This window comes from Ochlerotatus camptorhynchus, unplaced genomic scaffold (genome assembly GCF_037179485.1).
Source record: "Ochlerotatus camptorhynchus isolate MF236.1 unplaced genomic scaffold, CSIRO-AGI_Acam_v1.1 ptg000032l, whole genome shotgun sequence".
Lineage (NCBI taxonomy): Eukaryota > Metazoa > Arthropoda > Insecta > Diptera > Culicidae > Ochlerotatus > Ochlerotatus camptorhynchus.
In genome coordinates this window covers 128,616-148,588 of record NW_027040523.1, presented here as the reverse complement: position 1 = coordinate 148,588, position 19,973 = coordinate 128,616, and the positions used below count along the sequence as shown (strand labels likewise).

The following is a 19,973-nucleotide window of genomic DNA, read 5'->3' as shown; positions in this document are numbered from 1 at the left end:
CATGGTCTCTATTCCGTCTGGTTTCCGGACGAACCAACCTTCACATCACCGACGGGCAACCCATCGACGCTGGACCTGTTCTTGGCAAACACCAGATTAGCCAAGCCGGTTGCCGTCAACGACCTGAGTTCGGACCACCAACCGGTGCTGACCGAGCTGGGCTACAACGTGGCCCCTGCACCGTGCCAGCGGAAGGACTACCATCGAGTCAACTGGGTCCAGTTTCGACGCGTGGTCGACCGCCACATCGACGACAACCCACCGCTCGACACAGTGGAGGACATCGACCGGGCCCTGGAGGGTCTCCATCAAGCCATATCCGTGGCTGACGAAGAGTGCGTTCGACGAGTTCCTGTGAGGGGTAAGTTTCAAGCAATTGATTCCCACACCAAACTCTTGATTCGGCTCAGAAATGTTCGTAGACGCCAGTTTCAGCGGACTGGGGATCTGCAGCGTAAATACGAAATGGTCGATCTGAATCGGCAGATCGCTTCCAGAATGGTCTCAATCCGGAACGAGAGTTTCGGGCGGCTCGTTCAGAACCTGGACGACCGTTCCAGACCATTCTGGAAGGTTGCCAAGGTGCTGAAGTCTCACCCCAAGCCCATTCCACCACTTAGAGTCAATGACGAACGGCTTATCACCAACGAAGAGAAGGCCAATGCGATTGGGGAGCACATTGCCCAGTCGCATTTGCTTGGCTCTAAAATCCCAAGTCCACTCGAGAACCAGGTTGCGCAGTGCGTCCTGACGTTAGATGCCTCCCCTTGTGCCGTCCCTCCAGAAGAACGGATTACAGAGGAACAAATTTGCTCAGCGCTGAAATACAGTAAGAACATGAAGGCTCCCGGGTTTGACGGAATATTCAACCTAGCGTTGAAAAATCTCAGCCCGAGGGTGCACTCGCTGCTAGCTGCCACCTTCAACAGATGCTTGGAGCTGCACTACTTTCCAAGCATCTGGAAGGTGGCAAAAATCATCCCGATCCGCAAACCTGGGAAAGACCCTTCACTACCGTCAAGCTACAGACCGATTAGCCTGCTCTCAGCGCTGAGCAAGCTGTTCGAAAAATTGATCCTCAGCCGACTAAACAAGTTTGTGGAGGAACATGACATTCTTCTTCCGGAACAGTTCGGGTTCCGTAAGGGGCATTCCACCAATCATCAGCTAGTGCGGGTGATGAATAACATCCGGAGTAACAAAGCTGTATCCAAGTCCACAGCCATGGCCTTGTTAGACGTCGAAAAGGCGTTTGACAATGTCTGGCACGACGGACTTATATACAAGCTTTGTAACTCCAACTTTCCACCATACCTTGTGAAAATCACCCGTAACTATCTCCAGCAAAGGTCGTTCAGGGTGTCGTTGAATAGTTCCCTTTCAGGACAATTTCCGATCCCAGCAGGTGTTCCGCAAGGGAGTCTGCTGGGACCACTGCTTTACAGCATCTACACGTCGGACATCCCTCCTCTAGGAGACGGTTGCGTGTTCTTTCTGTTTGCAGATGACACCGCGATAGCCGTCAAAGGTAGGATGCCTCGTGAAATTACGAACAAGCTCCAACGATGCCTTGACACCTTTACTGATTATGCCACCACGTGGAAAATCAAAATCAACGCCTCGAAAACCCAAGCGATCATGTTCCTTCACAGACAATCATTAAAACTTAAACCGTCTCCCTCCTGTACCGTAATAATGGATGGTACAAGGGTCGAGTGGTCCACTGATGTTACTTATCTCGGGATGTTGTTCGATGAGAAGCTCCTGTTCCGCTCGCACATAGAGAAAACCCTAGTTAAGTGCTCCGCCTTGGTTAGGTGTTTGTATCCGCTCATTTGCCGCAGATCCCGCCTCTCAAGGCAAAACAAACTGGCTGTTTACAAACAGATCATAGCCCCCGCGATCTTCTATGCCGCCCCGGTGTGGGAATCGTGCGCTCAGACCCACAGGAACAAAATCCAGGTTGCACAGAATAGAGTGTTGAGGATGATCCTAGATCGTCCATTCGACACAAGAATAGCAGACCTCCATCAAGAGGCAGAAATTCCCAAAGTAGATTCCAAAATTGATGATATGACAACTAAATTTATTCAAAAATGCAATCTTTCTGAACATGCTTTAATAAGCAATTTGTACATAGTAGGTTAAGTGTATATAGTAGAGTAGGTTTTAAGCTGTAAATAGTAGTATTAAGTAGTTTCTCTTCAAATTCTAAAAACAAAACAAACCAATCCCACCAAGGTGGTCGACCGTGTACTAAGTCTAGGACTAATTCTGTAAAACAAATTTTGAATTTTGCCCATACCTAAAGATGAAGAAAGCAATTAAATCACTTAGTAAAAAATTTATATGGTAATCGTCCAAGTTAAACTAAAATAAAGATCATTTAAACTAAAAAAACTAAAAAAAAAGTCGCCCGTTCCATCATTGTCTATCCGATCGTCGACCCAGCAGCAGAGCAGCAGAGCAGCACTACCAGAGCAGCGGAAGCAGAGCAACGGCAGCAGAGCCTGGGGGCGAAAGGGCAACTACGCCGAGTGCGTTGGTGCCAGTGCTCCGGTATACTGGGTCGCCGTCATGGAATGCCCAGCTGCTGCAGTTCTCAGTCGGTCGTATTCACCATATGCTCCGCAAGGGCAACTACGCCGAGCGCGTTGAAAAAATGGCCCTTTTCAGGGCCACAACATTATCAAGAAAGAGTTTAACGATTAATTTTCTAATGCCTTTCCGACACTTTTTTTCATATGACTTTCATCGGCCTCATGATATTCATGTGATTTTGTGGTGGGATTTTTAGCTATGTGAAATTCACATGGTTTTCATCCATTAGATACCTATGTGGTAAATTTTTTGAGTGTATGCTTCGGCAATCAAAATATTGAATTTCATTCCGCTGCATCAATGTAGGCCATAAGTCCAGGGCCACCGCAGCTCTGCAAGGTAGGGGAAATGGATCTAAGATTGGGCCCATCGCTAAAAATCTGCTATTTACCAATCTTATCTATATGAATGCGTCGTTGGGACGGTACTGATGGATATTTTAGGGCGCTATTGAAAATTTAGTCGATAGTTTAATTTTAGATATGGATGGAATGATAACACTGCACTGGTTAATTTCTAGGAATTCAAGACACGCCTACACTAATCAACCATCATCGAACCTACTCGATGAGGATATCAATTAACTAGGGAGAGCATGACAGAAAGATTCAACCATGTTTTTAATGGATTCATTTTATCACTCCTTGCGCACCACGAAGGAAACTGTTTTGAAAACGAAACTCTTTACCATCAAATTGGTCGTCCTGAAAAGGACGGATTTTGTTAAAGGGTGGGAACTTCGATCGAATTTGGGCCTTCTTTTCGGTCTTCTTGGGCAACAGGACGGCCTGGATGTTTGGCAGGACACCACCCTGAGCGATGGTCACTCCGGAAAGAAGTTTGTTCAGCTCTTCATCGTTGCGGATGGCCAACTGCAGGTGACGTGGGATAATTCGGGTTTTCTTGTTGTCACGGGCGGCATTTCCTGCCAACTCGAGAACTTCAGCGGCAGCCCGGTAGACGGGAGCACCGGCTCCAACGCTCGGCATAGTTGCCCTTTCGGAGTAGACGGTGAATACGACCGACTGGAAACTGCAATCCAGCGCGGCTCGAACGGGACTTTGCCTTTCCCTTGACTTTACCTCCTTTTCCACGTCCAGACATATTTAAATGTAAATAAGGTGATCTGATATACGAATGACACGAGCAGATGAACGCTGAAACTGTAATGATGACATTTTGACCGTCGAGGGTGATCTTATACCTGCGTCGAGTAGCATATTATGAATACAGGGACGGTACAATAAATACTGTGGGTAGCAAAATACTGAAAATGGGATGAGTGTCGGTTGTCTCTACGGGCATGAAACGAGACAGCGTTGCCAGTATTCCTGATTTATTTGATTTTCCAGATTTTCAATCGTCTTGCCAGATACTTACCCAGATATAATTCACTTATATGTTATTACGTTTATTTCAAGAATTTTTAATTATGTTCCGGATCTTCCCAGATTTTTTTTAAATATGTTGCTTTAGAGAATTTCCAGCCCAAAATGAAAACCGGTTGGACATGAGCGTTTCCGCATTCAGTCCAATAGAGGCGATGGGGGCAAGAAGACCATACGGGGCGAGATGGGCCACCGTTCGTTTGGGCATAATACCTATTAACTCAATCTATTTTTTTTACAAACTTGTTGAAAATGCTTCTAATATGCATCTCCATGAAAACCGTATCAAAATTCAATTACATGTCTAAGATAATAATGGAAATGTAACATTAGCTCAAAATCTCTAGAATATTATAAGATATGCAGTCAAGAAAACAAGCATCGCATTCACTATATTACATTTTACTGATCCGCTGGTTCTACAGCGAGCAATACACGTAACTGTTGCTAAAAGAACTTATGTTTCTATTTCACTTGATTCCTGCATGTTATTTTCTAGTGAAAACCTGTCAAAACCTTAACTTTTACTGAGGTGCTCATATTGCCCCGTATGGTTGTTGATCGGAGCAAAAACTGAAATTTTTCAAACATAATCATTTATTCAGTCTATCATTCCAAAACCACAACCAAAACGGCCCTTTTCAGGGCCACCAGTAATTCGACAAAGAGTTAGTTTTGAAGACAATTTCTTTCCAGAATATCACAGTTACACTTAAATTTGGGGACTATACTGGGGTGTGGGAACGCTGGAAGGGGAGATGCTGTCTGTCTTCGAACTACCAACATCATTCCAAAGCTCCTCCAGGGCGACAGAGTAGAGCAAACCCAACAACATCAGCCCAACAAAACGGCCCTTTTCAGGACCACCAAACTTTCGCAAAAGAGTTATTAAGGAATATTCCTAAAATATAATATACACAATTAAGTACAACACATAACAGACGTTATCCAACGCCAACCTTGCGGTCGTATCTAGTATACAACCCTTCCAACTTCAACCCACTAAACTCGCCGGAACCTCGTCCGATTGAGAAGTTTTGGGCCATCATGTAGGCCAGACGTCGTCAAACACTTAGGAGTGGTGTCAAGGGCAAGGTGCGGGCATTCGGTTATGGAGTGGAAATCCAATATATCCAATGAAGTCAAACACATAATATCTGAAATATATTGGCTTTATGGCATTTTGCAAACCTGTTCAAAAGCAACAAAAAGCTGCGTTTTTAAACAATATCCTTTCTACATTAACTCAAAATGTTGTTATAACTGTGAGAGCATAAGTTAATCAATGTTCAACATGTATTACTATTTCTAATTCTTTCATCGTTTCTCTTATTTCCACTCGTTTGGCTTCGACATGTGACGAAAAAGACTTGCATCGCTGGAAATAGCTCGTTTTCAAGAGCAATTAATCAAACGGTTAACAGAAGAGATGGCATCCCAATTGGACAACATGTCACCAGCAGCTAGTGCCGTCATGGTGCCACAACCTTTCCTACATGACTACGAGTGGACCTTCTCTAGGAGTTTCTTCTATTCGCTGACGATTCTAAGCACCATTGGTAAGTTTTTCCTTGTTATTTACAAATCGATTCCATGTTTGCGGAGCTATGAATGCTGCAGAAAACAATATCAACAATGTAGTAGTACTCGGTATGTGCATCAAGATGAGAAAAACCTGTTGGAGAGTTTCGAAAAGCAACTCATCGGAATCAGTTCGTTAAAGATGATACGTATGTTGCGACGGAAAAAAAAACTGAACACGCTGAAAAAATGTGTGCAGAAATAAATGTGTAAGAAGATTTCAATCTCACTTTGGCTTGTTACTTAACTTTTCTCAGCATCCCAGTGGACAAGTCAGGAACAAAACACAAAAGTTTCCCGAGCAAATGTAGAGAACTTTTCAATAAATTAAAAGATTTTCAAAACAGCAGAAAATAGTTCACGTGAATGCTAAAATGTATATACGCTGGTGCAAATGCAGCCCATGAAAAAAATAACATCGGAAAGACGACCAACTTTCCTGCAAACAACAGAATCAGTTAAAAGTTTGCGCTGCGAAAGAGTTAGAAACTGGATTGAGCATTGGGAGAAAATTTATTGTTTGTCTGATTTTCCTGCTGTCAGGCGTATATTAAACAATGAGTAAGGAAACAGTTTCCTTTATTGTTTAACAGGAATTTGCTGACCAATGAAAAGAGATCATCAGCCAGTGCAACATTGTAGCAAGCAGGTATTTCTTTGATGTTCTCTTATAATATAAAGTACTGAGAAGAGGAGAGATTTAATATCCGTTCTTACTGTTATGTACAATGAATTTTAATTTTCCGTGACATTGTTCATGTGCGACATACTAAAAGAATATATATGGCATTGCTGAATTACTTTTTACCACCGACAAACAGACATAACACTATGAATATATTTGATTGTAAAACATTGTCCATTAAAGGCCATCGTTCAACTGATGGCAGTAGCATTAAAACGTCAAACTCCATGGTGCCATCGGTAGCAACACTACAAAGCAACAAGTTCACTTGTTTAAAATTTTGATCCACTAATCTATTTAAAAAAAAAAAATCAAAAATCGGGCAATGCCATATTTAGATATTTTGGTTTACCATTTCTTATAATTATTACTTAAAATAAATAAAAACAAACAGTTGTTGTTTATTTTTCCCAGTAAGACATTATGCTTCTCTACATCTTCGTCTCACACGTTTCGATCAGAAAAGCCGTCTTCGTGCTACAATTTTTTGTAAAAAATTAAGAACGCCATTTTGAAAACTTTATATGATTATGGCCGTTTTTTTTCAAAAATGTGAATCATTGCCCATAACATATAATTACGCAAAGGTTTCATACAAATCGAAAGTCTGTTCAATAATTCAATTATTTTTCTCTATTTTGCCAGGAACAAATAAATTTAATGATTCGGTAACTAGTATTTGCATGATAACTTTTCAATTTTCACCAATTTTGAAAAAAAAAACTGTCGCTAACCAAAGTAATTATCAAATGTATCTAAAGTGCATTGACGTCAGTCCAACTTGCTTGGCAATATATATTTTTCCATTAGTTAGTTTTCTAAAATGAAATTCTATTTGTTCATTACTCCATGTATCTTAATCTTTTATTGGTTTCCATGCTTGTTTTCCTCGGCCTTATAAGGAGAAGTTTTCAACCCCGAAATATTTTTTTTTTCGAAACGTTTTTATTTTTCATTTCATTTTCATTTTCATTTTGCAGCGTTTGGTGGGGCAATGGAAGCGCAAGTCAATCCAAAGCCGAGGATAAAGGACGGGTAATGGCTGAATAGTCTATGCGGACCACTTGAACGCCATGGGAAAAGGAAGGGATTGAAGAGGCCGGTTATTTGGGGGTTTTGAGGAAATGACACATAGTGATGCTAAATGCAAAGAAACCGAAAATCCATCTCCCACTGATTCATCCTTTCACATATATACCAAATTGATATTTTAAAGCAATAATCAAAATAAACAGACAATACATTAAAAGGCTAGTTGCCAGTTGCTTTAAAGGCTAGTTGCCTCCCTAAGTGGACCCTCCGCATCCTAACTCTTCTGTTAATCCACTTAATGCTACTAGGTTGTCTAAATTTTCTTATTTAAGTTCGTTTGATGATTATGATATCCTAAGTAACAATTTTGGTTTTAAGAGGGTTCTGTAGACCACGATTTAGACTTGTAGAATGCTATATAACCGCGATAAAACCTGCAATGTTACTTGGGATCTCTAGTCTAATTTAATAAATAATTGAAATCTCTAATCTACCTACCATGCTTTATAAAGTACCTGTACTTGTGAATGTAAGCTAAAATTTACCGTGTTTCAAAGTGTTTTTGACTTTGACCTATATTTAATATATATTAGTTCGTCCCAGGTGACACCTTCAAGTGACTAAAATGCTTCACTTTGAAGTTAGTTTCCTAGCTGATTTTTAAATTACATAGGGTATATGCTTCAACTACGCTCACACGTTTCCACTATGTCGCACAACAAAAATACGTATGGTTATCACACAATAGAAGCACGCCACAGTGGAAATCCCGAGCCATAGTTCAAACACTTATCCCAAATCAAAATGAAGCACATATAAGATTAGTTGCAATATCATGTACAAAAATGGTGTTTAACGTTGTTCCCTGAGTAATACCTCAATGAAAACAACAACGAAAGCTTGTCACGCAAGTAGAAGGAGCACTGTTGGGCACTTTCTGAAATATTTCAATAGTATAATTCCCTTGCAAACCCAAATAAATCTATCTGCGTAAAAATAAATAAAATAAGAGTTATTTGCGGCAAAACCCGCCAGTATCGCACCCAACGTCAGTGCCTATACGTAAGCGTACTACAACGCGGCTTTCAAATAAAGGAGTAACAAGTGTGATACTATCACTTCAGGCTAGAACTTTGGTTCTCTTATGCAATAGTTCATCAGAAAGGGGAAGCTCAGTAATCCGTCTCCAACGCTCCACTATGAAGCATAAGATTAGGCCCGCCCACCAACGTCCAGGTTAAAAAACTAGCCAAGGGGAGGGTGAAACGTTTTTATTTTTGTAAAAATATTGGGAAAAATTATCAAATATGCAAGTTTTTTCCTTAGATTCATGAGAAAATTTACATTTAAAAATATTTTTTTCTATCACATCATAAAAAACATTGGACCCTCAGCAAAAGCGAAAGGTTGATGTTTTGTGATTTATTGAGTCCAACTAAAGGGTGATACGGTTAAAATTTGGTCAAGGGAAAACGCGTGTAAATCGGTGAAATCGTTTATTTAAAAAATCAAATTAAATTTCTTTTTCAAGTTCAATTAGTATAAAATTCAGGAAAAATATTCAGTTAGGCTTCCGCTTTTCCAAATCCGAATTGCCGGGCCTTACGCTTGACCCCTGCCATCAGATTTTGTACAGCCACCTTGTCCACCTTCTTCGCCGCAGAAAGCCAGTTTGCCTTGAACTGCTGCTCGCCCTTAGCAGTTTTTTTGGTCTTCTTTAGGTTCCGCTTGACAATAGCCCAGTATTTCTCAATTGGGCGGAGCTCTGGCGTGTTGGGAGGGTTCTTGTCCTTGGGAACCACCTGCACGTTGTTGGCGGCGTACCACTCCATGGCCTTTTTACCGTAATGGCAAGATGCCAAATCCGGCCAAAACAGTACGGAACAACCGTGTTTCTTCAGGAAAGGCAGCAGACGTTTATTCAAACACTCTTTCACGTAAATTTCTTGGTTGACAGTCCCGGAAGCTATGAAAATGCTGCTTTTCAAGCCACAGGTACAGATGGCTTGCCCTTCCTTTTGCCGTATAAAACTCCTGTCCCGGAAGCTGCTTGTAGTCGGCTTTGACGTAGGTTTCGTCGTCCATTACCACGCAGTCAAACTTCGTCAGCATCGTCGTGTACAGCCTCCGGGATCGCGCTTTGGCCGTCGTATTTTGTTTATCATCGCGATTTGGAGTCACTACCTTCTTGTAAGTCGATAGTCCGGCTCGTTTTTTGGCTCGATGCACGGTTGTAGACGATACACCCAGCTTATTTGCGGCATCTCGGAGAGAGAGGTTAGGGTTTCGCTTGAAACTACCGGCAACTCTCTTTGTCGTCTCAGCGGCTTCCGGTTTTCGATTTCCCCCCGATCCAGACTTCCTGGCTGTCGACAAACGTTCCCCAAACACTTTAATTACATTTGTAACGGTTGATTTGGCAACTTTTAGCGATTTTGCCAACTTTGCGTGCGAGTAGCTCGGATTTTCGCGATGCGCGAGCAAAATTTTGATACGCTGCTCTTCTTGCTTGGACGGCATTTTGACAACTGAAGAGTGAATTGCAAAATCAAAATAGGAGCAACATTCTACACACACACACCTTCAAAATGAGGGGTGTTCAGGTTTTTTAAATGCAAAATTGAAAGAAATACGTCAAGTTGATATTGACCAAATTTTGACCGTATCACCCTTTATGTGCCATGATGACTTACAAAAAATGTTTTTGCACGTGATTTTGTTTTGAAATATTTTAGAAATATAAAAACGTACCATTTTTTTCGAAGCGGCTTAATAGGTTTTAAATTCCAATTTTAACATTTTTAACCGAGAAAACCGAGAATAATCCCGAAATCGAGCAACCATGACAATTTGAAAAATTATAGCATCCTTAACATGTTTTGTATACCTATTTTAGTCTGAATTTATTTTGAAAATTTGTCTGGGTCTAGGATTTTAGATATTTTTTCAAAGTTATATTTTTTTCCGTCGATCTTGTTTTCCGTCGATCTTGTTTTCCTTGCACCAATGCTACCAACGTCTGGGAGGCAGCTCCCATACCTGGACTCTACCTATCGACCCATCAACTCATGAACCGGGGACCAACGGCTTTACTTCCCTTGGTGTGATCAGAGATGTTATGCCTCAGAACATCCCGGCGGCGCAGACTGGGATTGAACCCATTGAAGTGGCACAATCTTGAAATGTTTAAATCAGTCCATGAACTTTTAAAAATTGGTCCAAGTCTGAGATTTTGGAAACTTTTTGGAGTTCCAGGATCTGAAAATTTAAATTTTTGTTTGTGAAATCTTGAAAAATAAATTCTACTTTTAGAATTTTGATTAATTGTAAGCCCGATATCTGCATCTTTTTTGAAGGTGTTTTCCACGTATTTGTTATCACGTTTAAAGTACCCTTTAATTGGTATTTCAATCACCAAGAAAATTCTGAGGCAAAAATTTGGTTCGAGTAGCTGTGTTGCTGTGGCGTCGCGTTATGCGGCCAAAACACTCTGCTATCTAGTTGTACGTTGTATCATTAAATCATAGCGGTCGTGCATTACCGGATTGTGCTTCAGTCGGTTTTTTATTCGTTTTTTTTTGTGATTTTGTGGACGATGGGGGAAGACGGCCACCTAAGGTAAGACGGTCATCATATGGATTATTGAAATAATCAACTCTTGAAAAAAATAAACGTAGAGTTCTTCGTTATATTATAGCTGATGTTTATAACACACTTTATCGTGATAACAGACAGGTGGAACGTCAAAGTGAACAACGAAAACCAACCCACCAGGCCAGCACTGCTTATTTAGTGTTTACGGGCTAATGTTTTAGAGCAAAGCAATGAGTGTTTTATCATTGAATCAAATTTGCACACAAAAGCTTAATGACGCAACTACGTGAAAAAATTGACATTCGTCCATTTATAAATCTCCCAGGTTGCCATGAACACATTTGGTTTTATAATTTATTTTTATTTTTACTTCGATATAACGTAATAAGTCAAAAAATTAAGATACGTTGTATCGAGATATCACTGTACCAAGGACCACATTAGCCATTGATAACATTGATCACGCATGCTCTGGGCACCACCCAGAGAGTTGTCAGAATCTGACGTAAACTAAAGTCACATCATAGGGGAAATGGATGTAATGTCGGCCTAAATGCCCCTAATTTGGGCCCATACATAAATTCAGCAATCGACTAAATTTTCATTAGCAACCAAAAATATCCATTAGTACCGTGTCAATGACGTGTTTTTCTAGACAAAATTGATAAATAGCAGATTTTTAGCGATGGGCCCAATCTTAGATCCATAGGCCAACATTGGAGCCATTTCCCCTATTACCGTAATTTAATTAAGTAAGAAGAAACAGTTATAACGCGGTTAAATTCAGGTTTTTAAAATGTATTGGGTTATGTCCGCTCGACCTTACGTAATTTTCAAAACCGGTGCGTATCTCAGTAACTTGATTCAACCTTAAATTTGTACCCTCATTCAGTTTTGAAGTAGCCAATAGTGAAGCTTCTGACTCGATTCAGAAATACATGAGGCTACTAATGTTGAGATTTCATCCTATTTCAAATGCAATAAACTAGCATATGCTACTCTTGACACAGCCTGCCATATACGGCTAAGCAAGTCGACAAATGTATTCGGAAACAAGCTCCTCATATGTGTGGTTGCGTTTATTCACAAATGAACTTCCTTTGCCAGTACCTTTAGTCTATCGTGTGTATCTTCACTACCATTCATCCATATTTATGTTTTCCTCCCTATCCACGGGAGGCAGCTTATTGAAACCTTCCGCACTGAAGAGAAACCCTATGCCACATCACACAGAGGGTAAGCTTCTGCTTTTTGAGTGAATACAATGATCATATTATGACGCTTTCAAAGTTTCTCAGAAGTGTCTTACACGCTATGTACGAATTTAAAATAAGACTGTTGAAACAGTATCTAAGCGGCGCCGATGGTGTAGTGGTAAACGTTATTGCCTCTCACCCCAAAAGGCCTGGGTTCAATCCCAGTCAGCGCCGCCGGGATTTTCTGAACCATAAAATCTCATCATAAGGCGTTGTTCTCCGGTCCATAAGTGTATGGGGCGATAGGGGTAGGGACTAGTTCCAGGTGTGAAGCTGCCTCCCTGGCGTCGGTAGCATTAGTACTCAGTATGGAAAACAAGATCGACGGAAAACAAATCAAGGAAAAAGAAACAGTATCCTGATATCCGGAAATAGCTTAACAGACATGACAGTACTCCTAAATGCAAATTTGAAACAAACACTTAGCTTACCTCCAGCTGAAATGGAAAATTCCTGTACAACGTTTTCATTTTTATAGATTCCATAAAAATATCTCCGCACAAAAAAATCAAATATCGCCCTCGATTTTGTATCTTAACTTATGAACAACTTTATCCCATACCTTCACCCAGCAAGAGACTGAATATTGGTCACATCCAAAATTTATTATACCGTAAAGGGTTGCCTTATTGGCTCTCGCTATATCAAAATGCTGGAAGAGGTCACAAATAACAAGCAAATGCTATTTCGTCAAATATGCCTGGCCTGAAACGTGCTCAAAAAATGTAGCAAGCCGGACCCTTTTTTTTCCCTAGTATCAGAATGTTTTGATTTGAAGCGACATTTCCTACATCATGCAAAAGCTCGAGAGGATTTTATGCTTCGAGATTTTCCAGAGTGATACGTGATACTAGGATTCAATCTAGGGGTATCAAATGTGACACGTTGCACGCGAGACGGATATTACGTCTCCAATCATTCTGGTGATTATTGTTAATCCCTCTGAGTATTGTACATATCATGAGGACAGTAAAGTGTGACTTGAATTCAGAATCGGTTCATGGTCGTTCTGCAGTCAAGCATTGAATTGTTTTTTTTTTTTCAATTTGTAAAAATACATACTTGAATTCAGATCCGATAACGAGTGATACATCATAATATAGCGTGCTTTAAAAGCAGCGGTATAGTGACAGTATAGTACACTCATTTAGCATTAGAGCAAAACATAACAAAATCTGTGTAGGTTCGCTATTGCTGATGAGTGTCAAAATACCTTGCGATATGAAATTTAAGAAAAGGTATACCAACTAATAAAAAGCTTTGCCATCAATAAATGCGTCAAAAAGAAATATAATGTAGAGTAAGATTGCCAGTTGTTGGCTCTAATGGCCTTCAAATGGGCCCTCTTTTAAATTCTCAACCAATTTTATTTTGATGCAAGGTTAGAACATAAATATATGCCATATATCTACAAAAATAAAACCATATTTTTTTTTCAAATTTAAGAAGATCTCTAGGACGAAACGCTAGAGCACTAGTGTCAACTCTGGCACACTTACCATAGTTCCAATACATTTAAGGTGAAAGCACAATGTTCCTCAATTTGAATATTCAATTAAATTATTAAATTATTAAAATTGTATCAATTTAAGTTATAAATTGCTCTAAAATTCTGCGACTTTCCAGCCAGACAGTACAGGCGTAGCTTAGCATGCCGGACCCAGCTAATTAGCGAATTAAGGAATTTCAGAGTGAAAATTTTTCTTGACATCCCTAGATATGGTATTTAACGGCTTCGGCAATACCTCTACCTATTATTAGGGACGCAGTAAAAAGGGTTTCGGTAAAGAGCGAATTTAAATGTAACTGCATGACATTAATTACATGGACTAAATTAATGAGTGTAATTTCAATGGCATTCTGCAGAGATCTCCTAGGGAATTTCGGCAAGATTTCTCAATGACTTCTGTTAAGAATTTCAAAGAAATGGACTCTGAGAGGAGAACCTCAGGTGAGTTCCTTGGAGAATTCCAAGGATAATTCAGGGAATTACGAATAAAAATGTAAAACAAAGTAAAAGTGTAATAAGTAATAAAGTATGAAATAAAATAAAAATATGAGGTATTCCAGGAGTTTTATCAACTTCCATTGAAAGTTTCATTTGAATTTGCTCAATAGTTCCTGCGGAAGTTTCTCTAGATTTCCTCCGAAGGTTTTCCAACTCACTGGAAGTTTTTGTCGAGGTACCCCAGTCATTGTCGTTTGATTTTCATGAAGTCCTCGTAACCCACTACTCTCGGAAGTTGAATTTAAGTTCCATGAGAAGATTCTTCCGGCTTTTCTAAGAACTGTATTTCTTATTCCTCCAGAAGCGTTTCTGGCCTTATCTGGTAGTGTCACCCGACTTTTTTTTTCCTTTGGTTTGTTTTTTTCCGTCGATCTTGTTTTCCGTGCTGAGCACCAATGCTACCGACGTGCCAGGAAGGCATCTTCCACACCTGGACCCTACCTATCGACCCATCAACTCATGAACCGGGGACCAACGGCTTTACTTCCTATCCGAAGGAAGGCGTGATCAGAGATGTTATGCCTCAGAACATCCCGGCGGCGCCGACTGGGATTGAACCCAGACCTGGCCTGCTGGGGTGAGAGGTAATCACGCTTACCACTAAATCACCGGCGCCGTTAGTGTCACCCGACTGTTCTCGGAAGTTTCTCCAACATTTTTAGGGAAGTTTTTATACGATATCTCGCGAAAGTTTATTTCTACTTTTTTAAGTTTTTGCCTTCTTGGTTTCCTGTGTAAATTTCTTTCAATTTGCTACAGAAATTTAATCCTGTTCCCCTCGAATGTACCTTTAAACAGGCATCCCAAGTATCCGAATCAGATTCCCGGGAATCAGGAAACGTGACTTTTGGTTATCCCAGAAAATTTACTAGGAATTCCCGGATATCCCAGGAAATTTACCAAAAATCACGTTTCGATATTACCGGGACTCTGATTCGGTTTCCTGGGAAACAGCTATTTTTTATTACACCACACGAAACAACATTTCTGCGAATTTGCTTTATATTTCTGGGGAAACTTCAGGAACATGAAAACACTACCTACTAAGAAGGTGAAAAATATACCTAAAACTGAATGTTACTCTGCAAAATCACTTGTGGGCTTTTTCCATGTGGGGCAAACAAATTATAAATAAATGAAAATGAGACAGTTGAAAAGCCAGTTTTAAAACTATCTAAGCATGTATTCATACACAACGACTAGTTTTCATGAGCACCGAAATTTAGCTCTTCTTGAAAAAATCCAGTGCTGGCTGCTTGTGTTAAATTACGAGCACATTGTTTCAAAGTTTTCTAACTGTGGGGTTGAAGCGCTCATGCAAAGTACAATCTCGTTCATGATTTCCCAAAAATACGCTTCTACATCTACACATGTTGAAGGACTTCCATCTCAACCAGCCAGTATCAGATATGAGAGATTCTGGTTTAAACGAAACGAAAGAGTTTCACCAGTCTTTGCCGTGCCGTGTTAATGCCAATGGTTTCCAACGCTCGTCTAGATGATAACAAGATGGAAACAATTTCAAATAAGTTAAAGCACGCTTCATAAGAGTTGGGATGTAAGTTGATTTAAAATTCATGCTCTATGAGACCAGCTATCATAAAAGAAAGTTGAAGATATTAGCATCAATCTAACCTATTGACAAATAAATATTTCTCAGAATACTGCAGGCTAGTATTATCCATTCAGTGATGTTCGGTTGCAAAACAGCAGTACTAATCTAGGTCTGCAGATGACAAATAACAGTGCCCTTCAGACTAGTTCGATAGATTTCTAATTGATGTCGGTGAAGCAAAGAATTGTATATTTGACTATGGTGTTCATTTTTAAAGTATTTAACGGTTTGCTACCTCGATATTTGTGCGATCGAATTGAAATTGGAAGTGATTTTCATAGATATAATACTTGAAAAGCGGATGAAATAAGAACACCATATGTTTAGTCTTCTGCTTCACTCATTGAACTCATTGTACTTTAAAGGAATACATGTTTTCAATTCGATGTCTAGACTTATTAAACGTGCAACAACATTAGCAGAATTTAAGAGGCATTGCATTTCAAACGTTTAAACTGTCTTTTGAACAGTTATCCAGTGATTTTTTTTATGAATTGACATAGTATGTATCTTGACGAAGTTATCTTTAACGGATTATTTTGTATGGATAGCTGTCATAACGACTTTGGAATAATTAATATAGCACTGCAAAAACTATTTTTGTTCGCTATGATGGTGATGATTTATGTATTTTTAATAATTGATTTAATAGTATAGAGGACTGAATTTAAAATGTGTTAAAAAAAATGCAATTTTGTAGCTTATTTGGAAGATATCTTGAGTTAGTAATAAGTTTTCTAGAATATGTCGTGGGTTCGTGATCATTCCTGAAATTGCTGAAAATTATGATAGCATCATATTGCAGGGTTGCTAATGTATAGGATGCTTTGTTGATTGTTCATGAACTCTTGATCGCTTGTAATACTTATTAATATTTTAAGTGGACAAAAGGGCTAAGTTTTTTCACATTTATATCACAATAAAGCAGTGGCGCCGGTGGTGTAGTGGTAAGTGTGATTGCTTCTCACCTCGAAAGGCCTGGGTTCAATCCCAGTCGGCGCCGCCGGGATTTTCTGAGGCATAAAATCTCTGATCACGCCTTCCTTCGGAAGGGAAGTAAAGCCGTTGGACCCCGGGTCATGAGTTGATGGGTCGATAGGTAGGGTCCAGTTGTGGGAGCTACTTCCCTGGCGTCGGTAGTATTGGTACTCAGTAAGGAAAACAAGATCGACGGAAAACAAATCAAGGAAAAAAAATCACAATGAAGCAACTGTAAACTCTAGAGGGAATTTATATCTGTAACTGTAACTTTGTTGATTTTCTTTACAAACCTGGTTAAAATGTCATCTTTAATTATCTCAAAGATAAATCGTAAAGCTCAAACCTTTGCAGGGGTAAGTGATGGGACCATCATCATCATCTCATCATCTCTATAGCCAATTATAAGAAATATTAGCATTTGGCGTCATATTATTTGACAACTGTGGCTTTGTCCGTTGCGTTGAAATGTTTTCCCTGAAATGACTATAAACAAAACAAATGCATACGTGACTCTCCCATAGGCAATGTATTTGTTGAGTTTGATTGTTTCGTTTTTCAAAAGCAATTGTAATGTGGATCTACGATAATATTGTGTACATGAACTGAAAGTGCACCGGTAAAACGGAACATCATCATGGGAACTGTTTTAAATTGATTTGAAAATTAACTTTTCACTCAAAATTCGTTTACTCATTGCAACAGCAAAACAATTGGTTCGAAACATACAGTTCAAATTTGGTTTGAAAATCATTATCATCATCGATTAAAACCATTAATTGGGCAGTAAAAAATCGTCAGATGTATGATAGTAAGCCATAGCCCGAAAATTACAGCACACAAATAGTTTATGAAATAAAATCGTGTAACTAAATAAGTCACCTTGATCCTGAATCCCAGACAAAATGTTAAATGTTAAATGTTAAAATCAGATAAACTCTACACCACCCTATTATATAGTGTGTGTGTGTGTGTCATCCTCTATCCCTCACCCAGCCGGGGGCGTTGGACAAGTAGAACTGCGAATAATTTGATCAAATCTCATGCTCCGTAATGGTGCCCTTTATGTTGTGAAGACTAGTACTTCAAAAAGGGTAACTTTTGAGGCAAGACAGGGTGTCTTCAACAAATTAAGGGAACAGGATGCACTAAATGTCCACAACAGGTACAGCAAAACACACCACCCTATTATATAGTATTCACTTATACTCCGTACAGACTATGGTTTATATCATGTAATATAGGCTGTCATGCAATGAGCACTCATACATAGGATTTCCAGTGAAAAACTACGGCGTATTAGCACTTTTAAGTTAGATGTTAATTGATAGCTATAAAAGCCTTTCCGTTTATAGCATGGTATGTTGTATATTCGCGGCAATATTTACATGGCACGGCTAATGGGAAAACTAACTCTTTTTGCTCTCACAGGGTAATAGTCCATTGAACCATTCCAACACACCCTTATTTTCAACAACTGTGTAGGATGCGTAGCACGCAGCTGAACAACATATTTCCTATTCCCTCTCATTAATATATATTGACTAACATCTATACGACAACCGACCGGGAGCATCGCTACTAAAAGAGAAAGTTTTCTCTCTAATAGCTGTTTCGTATTAAAACGTTAAAACTTGTTTATTACCAATCCACGATCGATTTATCAAACTTTGAAAACGTGTGGTCACCCCACAGTTTCCTCTTCAAAGTTCAGCAGACAGTGCCAACACAACCTTCAGATAAAAAGCACACAGAAATAAGGGTCATGAAGTTGTAAGGCAGGAGGAAACAATTCGGAAAACCCGTTCATCATTCTTTTCGAATGACATTGTTCAACTTTCCAAAAGGATGCGTAACATGAGTGCGATACAATTTATTCCAATGACATTGCAATGTTTTACTCACTATGTACACAATACTGAAAATCCAACAAGCTTTTGGATGGACATGAAGGAATGCAAACATTTGTGTCGTAATGTGTTTTTTTTTTCGAAACCGAAAAACTAATAAGGCGAAAAAGTAGATCACGCTGGAGCGTTAGGGATTGTTGGCTCTCAATGAATGAGTAATTACGATTTTAATTTGGATATGGATATGATGATTAATGAAAATACAATATTCCATAATTATTGATGATTGTGATTAACGATTAACAAAAAAAAAATCGTTTTGAGATTTGTAATTAAAAAACTTTAAACTTACACACTAAGATGATTACTTTACTGGAGTCAGTAAAAAGTCGGTAAAATATCAAGAGACCGTTTTTCGCTAATGGATTCTACAAAATTAACATACACAACCTGCACAACCTCAGGGAAAATTTTCCATTTTTTTAAATTTTCACAGATTTTTAAAATTTTACCAAACGTTTCCATAATTCAAGAATAAATGCTGAATTCGTGTGTATGTTTTGCGAATTCGTGCATTCGAATTGGGGTAGTTGCCTAGACTCACAGATTGTTCGAGTAATGTAGCACATATTTTGCACCAACCTGCACTAAAATTAACCCATCTCAGGCCAGAAAAGATAAAAAATTATCCTTTTCAATGTTCTATCCCCACTAGTATGTATGCCGATATGATGTTCTAGTATAACATGGTGCGATATATTATTGTATAATAACAACAATAATGGTCAATTTATATTTATCCAATTCACTGTGGTTTATGGTTGGCCAAAAACTAAAAAACATAAAGTTGCTATAAATTCAATCCAATAGTTTTCATACATTCTTATATATTTCGCAGAACTATATTTGAATTTTTATGGGGAGTTCGTGCTTACCCCTCACCCCAGCAGACCTGGGTTCAATCCCAGTCAGCACCTCCGGGATGTTCTGAGGCATAACATCCCTGATCACGCCTTCCTTCGGATGGGAAGTAACACCCGTTGGTCCCCGGTTCATGAGTTGATGGGTCAATAGGTAGGGTCCAGGTGTGAGAGCTGCCTCTCTGGCGTCGGTAGCATTGGTACTCAGCACGCATAACAAGTTCGACGGAAAAAAAATCAAGAAAAAAAAAGAAAAACGAAAAAAACTGTACGATAAAAGACAAGTAAATAATTGTTCGCTAGCGGTAATGTACCAAGTTTGTGCTAGAACTCCACCATTTTCAGACCCGCCTATTTTTTTTTAAATTGCATATTTTTTATTTTTCAATAAATCTTAGATCGAAAACGGCTCATCTTACCGTCAGACAAATTTGTAGGAAAGTGGTTACCATTTCAGATTAAAAA

The 19,973-nt window shown here is 39.3% G+C and overlaps 1 protein-coding gene across 3 annotated transcripts in view; it reads left to right on the top strand.

The window, feature by feature from the left end:
- Positions 1 to 19,973, top strand: part of LOC135708712 (TWiK family of potassium channels protein 7) — a 287,460-nt gene that overhangs the window by 140,272 nt on the left and 127,215 nt on the right. For all 3 annotated transcript variants that reach the window (XM_065230819.1, XM_065230828.1, XM_065230835.1), the window contains one exon: positions 5,358 to 5,548. In XM_065230819.1, the coding sequence (XP_065086891.1) occupies positions 5,358 to 5,548 (191 nt within the window). The remainder of the gene's footprint in view (positions 1 to 5,357; positions 5,549 to 19,973) is intronic.